This window comes from Neopsephotus bourkii, unplaced genomic scaffold, assembly GCF_033783945.1.
Source record: "Neopsephotus bourkii isolate Nb327-2 ecotype Australia unplaced genomic scaffold, CSIRO-AGI_Nbou_v1 NB_951, whole genome shotgun sequence".
NCBI classification, from domain to species: Eukaryota; Metazoa; Chordata; class Aves; order Psittaciformes; family Psittacidae; genus Neopsephotus; species Neopsephotus bourkii.
Genome location: NW_026901445.1, coordinates 3,699,911 through 3,715,840, shown reverse-complemented (window position 1 = coordinate 3,715,840; position 15,930 = coordinate 3,699,911). Strand labels below are relative to the sequence as shown.

At 43.2% G+C, this 15,930-nt stretch overlaps 1 protein-coding gene across 1 annotated transcript in view; it reads left to right on the top strand.

Moving 5' to 3' along the window:
• CXCL12 (C-X-C motif chemokine ligand 12) overlaps positions 1-10,981 on the top strand; it is a 29,925-nt gene extending 18,944 nt beyond the window's left edge. The window contains exon 4 of the mRNA XM_061358843.1: positions 10,664-10,981. Coding sequence (XP_061214827.1) covers positions 10,664-10,787 — 124 coding nt within the window. The 3' untranslated portion in view covers positions 10,788-10,981. The remainder of the gene's footprint in view (positions 1-10,663) is intronic.
• The last annotated feature ends 4,949 nt before the right edge of the window (positions 10,982-15,930 follow it).

The following is a 15,930-nucleotide window of genomic DNA, read 5'->3' as shown; positions in this document are numbered from 1 at the left end:
ACAATGTTGTAGGGAATTTGCTGTGAGTTTCAAAACCATGAGTTGGAAACTGGGTTTTGTCAGTGCCTCCCCTCATTTCTGAGTCCCCATGGCAGGTGGAAGGTGTTTTCTTGTGTCACCCTGCTCCTTCCACAATGCCCTGTTCCAACATGCCACTCCTTTTCCATTCTTACACTGGAACAACACAGTAAATCCCCGCACCATGTGCAGCTTTGGCGGGAGAAAAGGTTAGGGATAATTTAATACTTCATAACAGTGAAATTGCTTGAGTCTCACCAAGCTTCTTCTCCAATAAATATTTCTTGGCCAAATTGATGCAAAGAGAAAGACAAGCAAAAAATGGAAAAAGGTAACTTGGATGACAAATGATCCCTTTGCAAATCCAGCAATGATTTAGTAAGAGATTCTGAAAAACTGAGTAGGTAATTGTGAGTGCAGATGGTCAGTGAGAGGTTCCCAGGCCATTGGGAAATACACTGGGAGTAATTAGCTACAAAATTATACATTAATATTAAGGAAAGGCCCCATGTTCTGTGGAGAACTTTGCTGTGCCTTTCATCACATCTTTTATCTTGAATGTGAACATTTTGGTTCTTATTTCCTCAGCAAAGCATCACGGCTGTGTATCCATGAACTGCCTAAGAATTAGAGGTGAACCCCCTTATTAGCACATCTGGCTCTCTTCATAGGCAGCTTTCCAATATTAGCAAGCTGAAGGAAATCAGCTGCATTCATGGCCTCAGCCATCCTGACATTGATTATGAGCTGGATTTATTAAGCACTGGCATGGTATAGGTCAGAAGACAGAATGGTAAATGCCTCTGCTTCTTGGAACCAGCTGAGGATGTTACCACTCAGAATGTTACCTAGGAGCTGCTGTGATGCTCCATGATGGGGGCCAGTCCTAGGTTCTGGTGAGCACCTCCCTGTTTTATAAAGCTACTTGCTCTGAAGTTATCCTGAGAGCCCCTCAGACTAAACAAATATGTAGCTTTGAGATTAGCAAAGGCAAAATAAATAAATAAATAAATAATAATTAAAAAAACACCCCAAACCACAAAAAACCCCAAGGTCTAGAAACTGAAGCCAGAGAAATTTAAACTGGAAACAGATTTCTAAGTGTGGAACTGATTAGCCTTTGGAACACATTTTCCAAGAGAGGGGGGAAAGCCCTGATCCCTCCTATGTCTTCAGAGGGGGGCTGCCATTGTGGCGTTAGCCACATACTGCTTTCTGGGCTGTCAGGGGACAGAGGGTGAAATTGTCTTGCCTCTATTACCATAGGGTCAGACTAGATGAGCTAACGATCCTTATGGTCTCAAATTCATACACAGAAAGTGCTGGTTTCAAGGGAGCATTCCCCAGCCTGTCTGTGATTAGTAACACCAGTACATCATCAGCCATCCCAGCTCTGCTCAGATCCAGGCTGAGGATGGCTCCTGCTGTTACACAGGAGACAGATTTAGGGCAAAAGACCTCTATTTCTGGTCATGAAGGTTGCCTTCCAGCTGGGGGGCAGAGGCATGTAAAAGAGAGAAGGCTGCAGCCCTGTTCCTGGCCCATATAACTCCTGATTCTGGAAGGGTGGTCTGCTCACATAGGTCCCCTCTGGTAGGAATGCTCACATTGGTGGTTCTCTTGTAGGAACTCTCTGAGTTTCTTCCTTTGTTCCTTTTTGTCCTGGCCCTTATTTGTCCTTCATTTATTCTGTTGGTTCTTTGGGGGCCTCTTCTTTCCTCTAAATCCCAGTTGTAACAGCTCAAATGGCAAGTCTTGGTGATCTAAAACCATCTGACAGTCTGTCAGTCATCAGCACCTTCCTGCTTCCTGTTCCTTCATCCTTGTTGGTGCTCTCTGGAAAGAGCCAGTCATCCATTTTCAGTCTTTGAAAGAGGTGGTAGGACATCTCCTTTCTATTCCTTGCAGCCACTGTATCAGAGCAGGATGCAGGGTCCTTTTGGAAAGGAGCTGCCTGACTGCTGCGGCTGAGCTGCTTGGCTTATGCTCTTGGGCTCATTCCCATCTGTAAAGCCGGATCTGTCTTCTCCTGCCACCCACAGCACCACCCTTTGGCACATCAGTGTGTCCTCAGCTCACATGCCTCCCACCACCTCTCTTTACAGCCTCAGTTCTTCAGCATAGATGCTGTTGAGAAAAAATGGTGACCCGCTATTGCTTCCTTCTGCCTGCCAGCAGAGAGCTGAAGCCAGTCCCACCAGCCCTGTGAACTGGTGGAACCCAGAAGGTGCTTTACACTTTCAACAAACCCAAGCCAGGCCACCATGGCTTGAACAGAAGGTGAAGTCTAGCACAGCCTGTTGAGAGGTGGAAGAACACAACTTAAGAACAGGACAGAGGTTTAAAATGCTGCTGTAGCTGACTGAACCCTCCAAAACATGTGCAATCCTTCCACCCCAGAGATCTGCAATCACTTCCAGCTGCCTAGTGCGCCACATGATTTATTGCAGTGCCTGGAAGAAGATTTTGGCTGTGGTGAAACATGTTTGTACGCTGCCTGTAAAAACAGCAAATCTGAAGAAAGGACTCTCTGGATGTGGTTCAGAGGGTGTAACAAAACCCAAATCGCCAAGTCCTTCCATACATAATACCACAGCAATATATTAAACCAATGTAAGTTTAATATCTAGCACACGCTATCTGTTTGCCTCTGAGTACCAGAGAGACCTTTAAAATGCTTTAGAATATGCTATATAATTCCTATGCAAAGGGAAGACCCCTTACATGAGCAAATGCCAAGCCCCACTGCGTAGCATGGCCCATATTTTATAAATTAGAACCTTCCCACAGGGCAGAGCACAGTAAAATAGTTCTGCACCAAATATTTGGAAAAGAAGGAGCAAAAAGAGAGGAAATACGTCTTTCTTTCCAAATATAAACAGTATGAATGCAAACAGGAATCAAACCCCGTATGCCACATCTAGAGCCACATAAGAGGTTAGATAACTACCATCGTGCTGTTTACATTCAAACCTAAGGTCCTCCTAGTAACTTTCAGTTGGTTTCAGTGCTTTCCTCAGCCTAGTTGTTCCAGTGTTTCTCCTACCTGCATTATTGCCTGCTAAGCAACCTACCCCAGACCTGTTACTGAGAGATTTGGTTCCCTTCTGTGCCTCCTGGGATCTCCAGACATCTAGTCTTGCCAAGAAAAGAGAGAGATTCCAGGGGCATTTCCAGAATGTATCTGTTGTACAACCCTGCACTCCCCTACTCTTGTATCCTGTCTCTCAGTCTGATTTTCTGTCTATCATTATTATAATTGGGACAAGGCCCCACTGTGCAGGAGTTGCACAAACACACAATGATAAACATGGTCCCTACCTGATAGATTTCATGCCCGAAGATGCGCTCTGCTGGGTTCTTAATCGAACATACAAGATGAAAGGAATGCAAGTCTCTATCTCTTCGTTGAGTGTTGGAGAAGCATCACACCAGAAGCTGGATGGTTTGTCAAGCAAGTAAAGAAATGCAGATCATCTAATTTCACATTCAACTCTTTCACCATATGCAAGATGTGGCTAACAGAAAGTATTTCAGTTCCTTGGAGGGGTGGAGTAATGTAAAAAGATAATGGAGAAGTGACAAGGAGAAACAAGGCTTCCCAGTCATTCAGTTGCAAGAGATAAAGTCTGGAGAGGGATGCTCTGTGGGCAGGAGATGACTAGGTCTGAGCTATGCAGCTTGCTCTGCACAGTTCCCACGTGGTTTGCTCCCATGTGAATCGTAGCAGCACTCACCCCGTGTATCACTGGTTTGGGCACCCAGCCATCCTCACTCCTCCCCTCCTCTCCCTCCCCTTCCCCTCTCTCCTTCCTCACTTTTAACTACTTTAAGATTTCTCTTTCGTGATGCCATATTATTTGTTGCTGACTTTGGACATTCTTTATTGCCTTTCATCAGACTTCCCAGTGCTCACACAATCTGTGATGGTTTGGCCTGCTCTGCCTTTTGTCTGTGAGAAAACAAAAGCTTTATCTGTTGCCCAGATACCATGGTGATTTCAGGGTTTTCCCAGTGCCAGCACATAATTACAAACAAATGGAAGTCCCCAGCTATGTCCCCAGTAATACTGTGTCTTGGGTGGGAGGGCCTTATTCTGCTCTCTCTGCACTGTGGGACTGGTGAAATGCTTGTGATTTACTGCAGTGTATCTCAGGGTGTCATCTGGCCTTCAGCAATATAGCTGCTTTGGAGGAAAAGGCATGAAAGGCACACGACGCTTGTGACATGAATATCTCAAATGTCTGTTTTTCCTTAACGTCAACGAATAAAGGGTAGTTGATTGCAATGAGCAACATGGACACCATTCAGAAAATCCTCACAGAACACAGAGGCAAATGGCACTCCATTTCCGCTCCACCCCTGACTCCCTTTGAAATTCCCAAAGGTATGATCGCCCCAATGGCAAGGACTGCCAGAGAAGAGGCATACAAAGTAGGGCTGGAAGTGTGTGTCTCACATGCTATACACAGACACTCCTCTGCCCAGCACGCAGAGCTGCTTGAAAACTGGATCTTCACCCAGGAGAAAGAAGGAGAGATTCCCAATACTCTGATATTTGTTTTTATTTCAAAGCAGGACAGAAAAAGTCTGGATATCATGTTTTCTAGTGAAATGGATAGTTTGGAATAGATTCCTTCAGGAAATGACAAAATCATTTGTTCTGCTCAAATCAACTGAGAGCTGGATCTGCCTGCGTGTCATAGTGACTCATAGGAGTCGTAGTTCCAACCATCCACCCCATCCTGGGTTTCCTAGGATAGATTACATTGCCTGGGCCGCTTTGCTGTTGCAGCCTATCTATGACTTAAAACATGTCAGCCAAGGGTGTTTCATGAGGTTTATAGTTTCTCCACAGCACCTAGCTCATTAAAGATATTGAGACCATGAAGAAGAGCCTGGAAGCCAGACACTGGGCATGTCAATTTAATATGAAATCTTTCTGTCGTGATTTTTACTCCCAGCAGAAACCACACAAATTTCTGCAAACTTCCCCTGAAAAACTTCTATTTCATTAAAACTACTTTTAATTGCATGAATACTGTGGCAGAAAATTCTCCACAACCTCTGCATTTCCTGACAAGCTATCACCTAGCTACTGTTCATTATTTTATTTGCCACTCTTTAGCTTAGTCAACTTTGCTGGGGAATCATTCTCAGATATTGATCAGCAGATAAACACTACCAAGTCCTGCTAGCATTATTTGTTCCTTTGTGGCCCTCAAGCACCTCCTCCCCCTTGGAGGGCTTCCCAACCTTCATGTGAAGTACTTGCTTCACATGAAGACATCACTCCTGGGGCTTATCCCACTCCACCTCTTCCCCACGGCACCTGCATGTGCTTATCCTGGGAGTCTGCACAGGCTCATCCCAGACAGCAGTCCCACCACCCCATGTGAGAGCAGGTAGAAGAAAGAGGAGAGGGAGGATTATTCTTGCCTGTTCTCTAGCAAACAGATCTGGATATTTTTTTGTTCTGTCATACAGATTTTCTTGGAATCCAAACATTCAGTGGGAACACGGCCATGCTGGTTAAACTTTAGTGGGAAAGTCCAAATACTCTGAGGTGACTTTTTCATTCTTTCTCACTATTGCTCGATTGTTTAATTTTCATACTATTGAAACCTCTCATTCTGATAAGGTAAAACAGCTTGCTTTGACTTCACTATTTCAAATATGATCTGATAATATAGCACAGCAGAACAACATCAAAAGTAGATGCTTATATCTTCTTGAAATTAAATGTATTCCCAAACCAAATATTTTTAATGGAAATAGTCTTCCTGCAAGAAGTTATGATATTCTGACTTCCTCTGAGCCAATTAGTAATGGAAATAAATGGCAAAATGCCAGCAGTTCTCAGGAAAAAGAGATTTATTTTTCTGACCACTTCTAGCAGCCTCTCAGGACCATGGTTTGGAGAGAGGAACTGAAGAGGAACAGAAAGTCAGTTTTTCCACCCAGCCACACCGAAGCACTGAGGACAAGTCTCTGCAGTGCTGCTGGAATCTCTCCCTAGCAGCAGGGAGGCTTGGTGGTTAGAAGGTGAAGGTATGAGGGTGCCCAAAAATGATGCCCTGCAACATCAGTTCATGATGACTGTGAAAAGTGATATGTGCATCAGCCAGCCTGCAAGAGTGGAAGATTCTTTTATGTACATTCCCCTTTGGGGGTTGTTCTGTGATTGATTTGAATTAGGCTCAAGATATAAATCTATAAATGTGGTATTTTTGGTCATGATGCCTGTTTTGTATTAAACTCTGAAGCTAGTTTCTTCTTCCTTTTTTAATTTTTCTATTTTAGTGGCTGTGCAGGGTGCAGAGCATAGCATTGACGTCATCAGAAAAAAGGATAGGAGAGTCAGGGAAGTAGGGGAAAGGTGTGATGTTCTCCTGCCAGTACAGTTATTTGGAGTCTCAGTGGTCAGTTTGCTGAAAGAGTGGAGAGATGTTAATCAAAGGAAAAAGGCAAAATCTCACATTCCAAGTCCCAACCATGTTAAAAACAAGGAAGAGCATCTACAGGCAAAAAATAATAGGGATGGTTTCTGGTTTTCTGTGGGTCTTGGGAAGAAGCCCATGTTCAGATGCACATAGTACATTCATGACCTCTAGGTCCTTCTTTGTCTGTAAAGTCAGGACCCAGACCAGCAAAGAAGCAAATACTGTGCAAGATGGACATGCTAGTCCCTGGTAGGTGTCCTTTGGGGCTTTTTTTTATTCCCATCTCTGGCACAAAAATTTCTTCACAAGCAAACGTGAAGAAATGTTTTCTTAATGCAATTTTATTTCAAACTGAGAAAAATCTATGCTTTTGTCTTACCTGTCTCTTGAATCAGATATATCAGTAAAATTGATCTGAAAACATCACATCTGTATATGAAATTGATCTTAATTTTTTAATGCAGAGAGAGTGTCTCTAGCACAACTGCATGCTTTTGCTCATCATGCACATCAGGCTCTGTAAGAGCAGAATCAGATCCAAATGACTGCAAGCAATTTTGTACCACTAGGAAAAAAAAAAAACTAAAAAAAAACCCTAAAAAATAGCCTAACTATTTTCAGGTATGTGGATTTAATGACATGGAGAACAAAGTCTATGGATTTATTTGGGATTTATACTGTATGAGCAATATTAGAACTTGGCCAAGTATTCTCCCCTTGGACTTTTCATCACTTTGTTTTACTAGTTACTTAGGACCTGTGGATCCTTACTCTTTGAATATTTGCCCTCAGAGGAGTTAAATTAGATTATTGGTAGCTTTCATCCTGCAGTCACAGTTGTTCAGACTTTGGCAAATGTCCTTCCACAGAGGAGCAACCTTTGGGACCTGCAGAATAAAATGCAGAGGAGGCTGAGACAAAACACATATTAATACACCACGACAAGTAACTAAGCAAACCACCAAAGATGGAAGTCTTGCTGCTTCCCAGACATAGAAATATGCCTGGTCTTGGTGAGTAGGACAGGTGCTGTCACTCTCCATTGCAGCACTGGGGCTTGATGCATGTCAATCTTAGATGCTGCAGGAGTGACAGTTCCGGTAGCTCCTTTCTTTTCTGAGTCACCACACTGTTATTAAGCTCTTAAAATCTCCTTTACTTATTTCCAATGGGCTGGAACAACACTTATTTTTCCCTTAAAGAACTACCCAACTGCTTATGTTATGAAGTGGCTCTTGAGTTTGAAATTAGTCAGGAACTGACACAACCAGCATAACCCATCAGTCCATTTCCTGCTTGCTGAAAGCCAGGGAACTTCTTCCTTCCTATTATTTTCTTCTCCAAGCAATGAAAAAAGAAACAACATTAAAACAATATGCTTGGTTGTTCTTCCGTGAAAATTTATTCATATATTTTATATATAAATTGCCCTGGGTTTAGCAGCAGCAGTTATTTTTCTCCTTCTTGGTAGCTGGTGCAGTGCTGTGTTTTGACTTTCGGTCTGGGAACAGAGCTGATAACAATGATGTTTTGGTTTGGCCAAGGACTTTGTGAGTCTCATGCTCTGCCAGGGAGGAGGGGAAACCAGGAGGAAGCAGAGACAGGACACCTGACCCAAACTGACCAAAGAGGTATTCCATACCACAGCACGTCATGCCCAGGAGGTAATGGAGAGTTACCCAGAAGGGCTAGGGGACTGGAGGAGGTATCGGTTGGTGCTTGGTCAGGCTGGGAGGGCAAGTTATCGGTCGCCTGGTGATGAGGTGTTGTATTCTCTTCCCTTGTTATTTCCTTTATCGTTACTATTATTGATGGTAGCAGTAGTGATTTATGTTATGCCTTAGTTACTAAACTGTTCTTATCTCAACCCGTGGGAGTTGCATTCTTTTTGATTCTCCTCTCCGTCCTTCCAGGAGTAGGGGGAGGGCAAGAAGGGGGGGAGTGACTGAACAAGCTGTCTGGCTGGGGTTAAACCACGACATAAATATACATGTTTCTATATTTATATATTTGTAATGTCACGTGGACACAAGTGCTGCCATGTTGGAAAGGGCACAGATGCAACCAGAAGGCAAATAAAAGGCACATGATTGGGTCCTGGTGAAAAAAACATAATGGAGACTGGCTCTTCTGTTTGTTTTCACAAATGGAAGCATTCCTTCAGGGAGTCTGAATTGAGCACTGAAGAGCAAAGGACACAGCAGCCCAAGGAGAGCAGCATTTTAGATATGCAAAAACACCAAACCAAAATGTGAAGAATTCCTGTAGCTTGAACTCTGATAAGAAGACCAAGGACCAGTGAAAGTGGAGAAGCCTCCCAGTGCAATGGACCTGGGGACTATGAATCTTCACTTCCATTGCACTATCTGCTGGGACAACAGTTGCAAGGTGGTGGTGATTGTGCCTGGTTAGGTCTGAGGTCCTGTGCACATTTCAGCACAGGCCCAGGTGCCCCAGTTTCTTGCAACAGTCATCTCCCTCAAGCACCTGAGCTAGGATGTGGAGCCACTCAAAACTCTCCTTCCATCTCCTCTCTTGCATAGCCACAGCCTACACAACAGTGAGGCTGAGACAGATCTAGAAGACACAGAGGAAGGGTAGCAGTTAGCGGGTGCTATAGTTAGCACCATAGCCATAGCAGTTAGAAGGTGGGAGATGGTGAAAAAAAAGTGAGAGAATAAGGATCTGAACAAGTTATAGATAGCACATGAACTGAACTTACCTGACTTTTTCTTTGATTTTCAAGTCACCCTGTAGCTTCAGTTCAGTTTGTTCTTGATTCAGCCAGCTGGCATGCTATGAATGCTAAGAAAACCAAACCAAGAAGCAGGTCTGAGCTTATTGCTCTGAAATTTGCAGGCATGCATGTAAATTTAAGCAAGGTCACCAAGTGCTTCAACACTTGCTGACCACTCAGTTGTAAAGAAACAGGAAGTAGTAATAACACCAAACATTTTTCCTAAGTAAAATGCTTGTATTAATCGTGTGTGTATAGATGCATACATAAATGTATACTTAGACATATATATAATTGTATACATATAATACATTTTACATGCATGTAAAAGGTGTGTGTACAAACCAGCAACCTAACAGGCCAATAAAATTGAATCCCAAGTGCTCTAGCTATAAAGCACACAGAGTTTTATTAATCCTGCTATAGAGTTTGGCATGTCAATTTGAGAGTATTCAGTACTTGGAAGGGACACATGAGATGTATATTAGTCCTTCCAGTGGGAGCATAGGAGAGATTGCAAACGCCCAGGCAGAGCTGTGCTAGGGATCTGATGGAAATTAATGCTTTTCCCCATTGGAAAATGGAGTTGTGTGAGGATCGAAGCCTTTTGGGGAAACAAAATGATTTTTGGCAGCATCTTCCCTCTGAGAAAAGTGAAATGGACGGCTTAGAACTGGCAGTCGTGTTTCATCCATGCCAGTCATTCAGTGCTCCACACATTTTGATTTCTCGAGAGACATCACACCAAGGCTGTGAGGGGGTATTACACTGCACACCAGGAGGGTAGAGACACCTGGGGCTGAATTCAGCATGAGTGGGACTCGGGAACTGCAAATCACCACCACTGCAAAAGGCAGAGCATCATGTCAGCCAACAGCAAATAGCTCCCCAGTGCTGAAAAGAGCTCTTCAATTGACCTCTCATTCTCCATCATTGCTTTTCCTCGCAGTTCTGGATGAAACTGTGAAAAGTACCAGAAATGCCTGAGGGAGATTGCGTTTCTGGTAGATTCTAGCTGATACGGCGTTTGAAGAATTGTGTTATCCATGTAAGAATACTTTTTGGAAAAGGCTCACTTACTGTAGTAGTAAACAGATGTTGTAGGAGGCCATTGTTTTATAAACCCATATGCATTGAACTTCTGGCAAATAGACTAATCAGGCTCTAAGATAGTTTATATGTGTATAACAAGAAAACACCATCTACTAGCAGGACCCTGTGTGGACAGAGAGTTATTGCAGTATTTTGGCTAAGCAGCACTCAGCTATTTTTTCTTAGGTTAGCCTAATCATCGTGATAAAGTTCACACCAGCAGAACCAAGTTCAGATACATTCTCAGGACATCCAGTCCAAAGAGATGCTTAATCAGACTATATTCTACTTCCAGCTCTGGTCTGCCCTGCTTGTGTGCTAAATATCATTTCACATCTTTTTCTACCCTTCTTTTATCCTTCCTCCATGACAGGATCACCACAGTTGCTCTGAAAGCCCTTCATCTCCCTGACATCCTCCTTCCATTTTGCATTGTAGACTGCTCTGCAGAGAAAGGAGAAGAAGCTGGAAAGAGAGTTATAGCATATGACAAGTAGTTACAAACCTGCTCTTATACAGATGCTGCCAAGTGGAATGGGACATGGTGTGTAACAGCTAGGTCTCTGCTGTGTGACTCCCAGTCACTGCCTATGGTTTCTTCTCCTCTGGGGTGACTACATGTTGGCAACCACCACTCCACATCTGTCCCTCAGTGCTGCATCGTGACAGTTCTTTTTTTTATAAGCACTACCAAGGAACAAGGGTATTGAGACTGGGCACACGCTTGCCTGAATCCAGTCAACAGTTTCAGATGAAATAAATAAAGCAAGCTTCAGAAGTACTTCAGCATTTCAGTTTGTTATTTTAAAATTAAAATGCCTTGATGTTTCCTTTTCAAGGAATCTTCCTTGTTTGAAAGTTAATTGAATCAGTAAAATAACTTGAGAGAAAACAAATGGTTCTGTGTTGATAATCCATTTTTTGTACTTTTCCATTAAAGAACTTCATCACAGTCCAATTTGATTCTCTCATTCCTTCTTAAGTTTCCTAGCACAGATACCAATATGTCAGTCACTTTCTAGTTCCTCTTCAGCCATACTTTCAGTCCCAATCTTCTTCTTGAACTGACCACTCACTGCTTACCAAGGCTGAATGACTGGACTACTTAATTCCTCCTTTGGTGAATGCATCCCTTCACCATCAACCTCCTCAGTTTTCTCCAATGATTGTTTCTAACATCCAGGTCTTGTTAGTACCCCTGCTTTAATTTGGACATCAAACATCTGTCCTAGCTCATTCTAGGGCAGAGTGTGTCTTCAGGACTGATCATTCACAGAAGGATTTTTTACTTGTAAGTGTGATAATGGCCAGGTACTCAACTTCTATAATTTGGAACAGCTCCCATACCTTCACTTGGGTCTTGAGGTGTTTTACACTCCTCTGAAGAGGTGGTTCATCCAGAAAGACCACAAGATACTTTACATAGGGAGAGCTAAGGGTCACATTGCCTGTGGCTGACACGTAGCCAGCTTGTTCTGTTATGTCTATCATGTTTATTAGACTTGCTTGCCTTACAGGCAAACCTCTTGCAAGCCTCCTATTTAAGTAATCTGCTCTTCATCACCTTGTGTATTTAAATCCTCATATTTACACTACTGGGGCTGTGTTAGAAATAAGATCCACATCACCCCACATCTGTACTCCCACTCTGGAAAATATTTCACTGCATTGCTGTCAAGAATCATTACAAACCTGGGAAGCCAATGCCCTCATATGAATGCCTTCAACTTGCCTCCAGGACCGGAGATGATGTATGAGCTGTGTTAGACTCTATTCTTTCCCCAGTGCTTAGAAACGCAACTCCTCTCTGGAAAGGAAGATGTTGCTGCAGAAGTCTAAACACATCTGCACTCAAGGAACAGAGAGCCTCCCATCACTTGATGTGCTCCACAAGCTGTGCAGCACAAAGCACTTCAACAGAGGTGTATTCTCGCAAAGAGTACTCCCAGTTAGGGAGGGAGTAGATACTGGTGAGATATTGTATCAATAAGTCATGACTCTGTCCAGGACTGATGGATGGCATCTCGCTTGTGTAGTCCTATGGGCTGGGGAGGACAGTACTCATCTTCCTGCAGGCAGCTGTACTCACCTGCTGAGTTTATACAGCAAGTTGTGATGGTGATGCAAACTGGTGCCGACATTGTATAGCACTCACTCACTCTGCAGCTACTGGTACACATAAGGATGCTTCCTAAGACCTTCCTGCAGGCCTTCTCTTTATGTCTTAGGTAAAATAAGGACGACAGCATTTCCACACCTCACAAAGGTATTAGGAGGATAAATGTCTTAACGTGAGAATGCTACAGTCTATATGAATACTTCAAACAGATGCTGACTCTGTTGAAACCCAGTTAAGCAAGGCACAAAAAGTCTGTGGGTTTATTTTAAATGCACAAGCCAGTTTCTAAGTTTTTGCTTTTCTTTTCCCTGTTCACTATGATGGGTAAAACCCAGCTCAACAATCTTTTCTTCCTATAATTGTGTTTAAAAGAGAAGATGGGAAAGAGTAAATACCAGTGAGAGAAAACAGAATATTTCCCTGCTTGGTTAGCCTTCAGTCCTCCTTTCTTCACCAGGAATTTATTGTGTAAAGGAAGTTTCAAGCAAGAATTCAAAGAAGAGCTGTTCCTTTCATGCCTCCTCACCTGTGCCCCTGCAGCCAGCAGCACACCTCTGCCTGGACCCATACCTCCTCCTCCTCACCACACACTGCTCAAGGGGCCTTAGGAGAGACCTGAGAGGAGATACGGTGACCCTTGCTTTCCTTTTAGTACATGAAACCCAAACCCTCTTTTCTCCATCTTTACTGCCCATGTAAAAGTGTTTCCCTGTTTTATGTCAGCTTATGGATGACACAATGTCACATTCAGAATTAATGAGGCCAGTGAGGCTGGGAGAGTGTCATTAGGCTAAATGCAAATGCAGTGCTCAGAACCAGCCCAGACCTTTGCCCTGAGGCCAAATGAATTCAAGGCTAAATCTTGGATGCAAATTGCCCAGGGCATGACCCAACTGTGGTTCAGACTAAATCCAGACCTTGAACTTGAGAAAACTTTGTTAATTTTTACTTTTAATTTTCATGCACTACTTAGTTTCTGTCTGTATGCCAGACATGAAAGAAGAAATGCAGAAATACTGCAAAGGAGGTCATTCTTCAGCTCTCACCAGTCAGACCAGGAGGGAAAGAGACTAAAAAGTCTGGATGTGTTTGAAAGGTTTCCAGCATTCATTTGCAGACTCCTGGAATATCTGGATCAATTCCCAGTGATCATCTAATCTGCTAGGTCTTTCATGCAAATCGATCTCAGCAAGGTCTACTCCATCACTGAAAAGACACCCTCTTTTCTGCCTGAATGATGTGTCCCAGGGCTGAAACAAAAGGGAATGGAAATAAATATTCTCAGAGAACCTGTGCACATGGATTTTATGTGGCTTAATTCCTCTGAAATGAACTCCAAGTGGCCATAGCCTCTAGCCACTCCACAGCTTCTTCTGTTGGGTAGGTGAGCAGAAGCCAGATTTTCCAGCTTACATATAATTCACTTTTTTCCCCCCTTCATTCTTAAATGGAGAAAAAGCCAAAATAAACAAGCAGGAGAATAGGAATACTGAAAAAGAAAGATGAAAGGGAAAGACAATCCAATGCAGTTTTTCTAAACATGAAAGTTCCTGATGATGAATTTTGGCCAAAGGTTTCACTTTCAAAAATGACAGTTTTCAAAAAGAAAAATTGTTTCCATGCATCTTCTGTGACTTTTTATTTGTTATAAAATGACCAGGGTTAAGCTTACTTTCCCTTTTGATTGCTAATTTAGTTTGATGTCTTTTTTCTTTTTTCCTTTTTTTTTTTTTTAGGCAGTTTGAATATGCTCTGTGTTGAAGCCCTTGTCTTTGCCTCCCTGATAGTTTCTTTCCTTCTCTACACAGAGATTTCCATTACTGGCCCAGAGATGAGCATATTTTCCCAGAGTACCCCCAGTTCCTACTGACCTCAGCATCTTAACTGAAACTAAACTGCTGACTTCTAAAAGTGTGCAAAACAAAGGATGGGGCATAGGTGTCTCAGCTGCTAGATGCCAGGCTGTAATAGCTTTGCTAGCACTGCCCTCCATAAAGTAACTCTGTATCCAGAGACCTGTAAAGTGAATAACCCAAGGCACAAGGAAGTAGGTTCTCTCTGAAAGCCCTTCATAAAGCTTGCATCTGTACATATCTTTCTTTTCTGGGGGTCTGCTTTTATTCCTGATGGCTTGTTGCCAGGGCAGGGTTTACTAGTGAAAATTCACATGGGAGCAGTTTTGAAAGCCTAAAAATCAATCATGACTTTAAGCTCTTTTCCCCCACTCTTCTGTAGGAATAACACCCCTCCGTCACCCTCCCTTCTCCTCAATTTGCATTGCTCTGGTAAGTTATTTATCAATAAAAATTCCACAGCCAGCACATAATTGGATTTCTATAAAAGCTTTCAAAACTGAGCTGCATTAGGTTACAAGAGGCAGACAATTAACTTGACAGAGGAGTTAGCACTCCCAGCTTTGCATCTGTTTTCACTGCCTGCTTCTTTCAGAGCAATCATTTTCTCATTTTATGCTGGTTGTGGAAGGAGCAGGTGAAAACAAGCCACACTTTCTTTAGCAGCCACCTCTGGTGGTTGGCTGATGCTCGTTGAAGTGGCAGCAAAATAATGCACTAGGAAACACTGCAGTGGCTTTCAAACTGGTGCTTAATGGGAGCAGGGTTTGAGGTAAGAGAAGCACACACAACAGGATGCAGACTAATTTCAAGGTTTCTCTATTTAAGGATACACCCCATCTGGCTAATCCAATGTCACAGGTGAGACGGGGCATAGAAGCTGGGGAGGCACAAAGGGTCTGGGTTTTACCCCCAGCAGTAACACTGATTTACGTGAGTGTCTTGGCTCTGATGAATGGTGTGAAGCACAACCACAGAACACCGCATCCTCGTTCTGCCACCATAGGTGTTCCCACAGCACAAGACAAACATCCAAACTGCTCAAGACAACTAGCTAGTGCAATTGGCTCAAGTAGCAACACATACAAATCCTTTCCAGTTAGCTTTCTCCTTCTTTGCTTCACTCCATCTTTTCAAGCCTTTATATTAGAGAGGCAGAGGAGGCTACACTCTTCCTTGAGGCAGGTAAGTGATGGAGATGGAGATGCAGACGGAGATACAGATGGAGTTGCAGATGGAGATTTAGATGTAGATGCAGATGAAGATGCAGGTGGATGGCACCAGCAGTCTGACTGTTCTCTACTCCCTTCACAGTCCTTTCTCAACCATTGTCCTGCCTCAATGGGGCTGTGCATAGCCCAAAGGCAGAGGTTCCCCAGCAGGAGGATTTGTACCACTAAGGTACACAGGCAATCCAGACTGGTGGATAGCTAGTGAAAGGCAAAATATCACCAGTGTCACTGGCAGCACTTGTCATCAGCACTGAAGATGGCAGTGTAACCAGACATTAATGTCACCATCCCACCATGCCCAGCAAAAGAAGAGCAGGGTCCTGCTCTGATAAGCTACACAATAAGCTTACAGACTTCATTATATGATCACAAGAGAGCAGAAGGAAAACTGGGAGTTTCTTTGTGCTGCTGGGTAAATCACTCTCACCTCTGATCT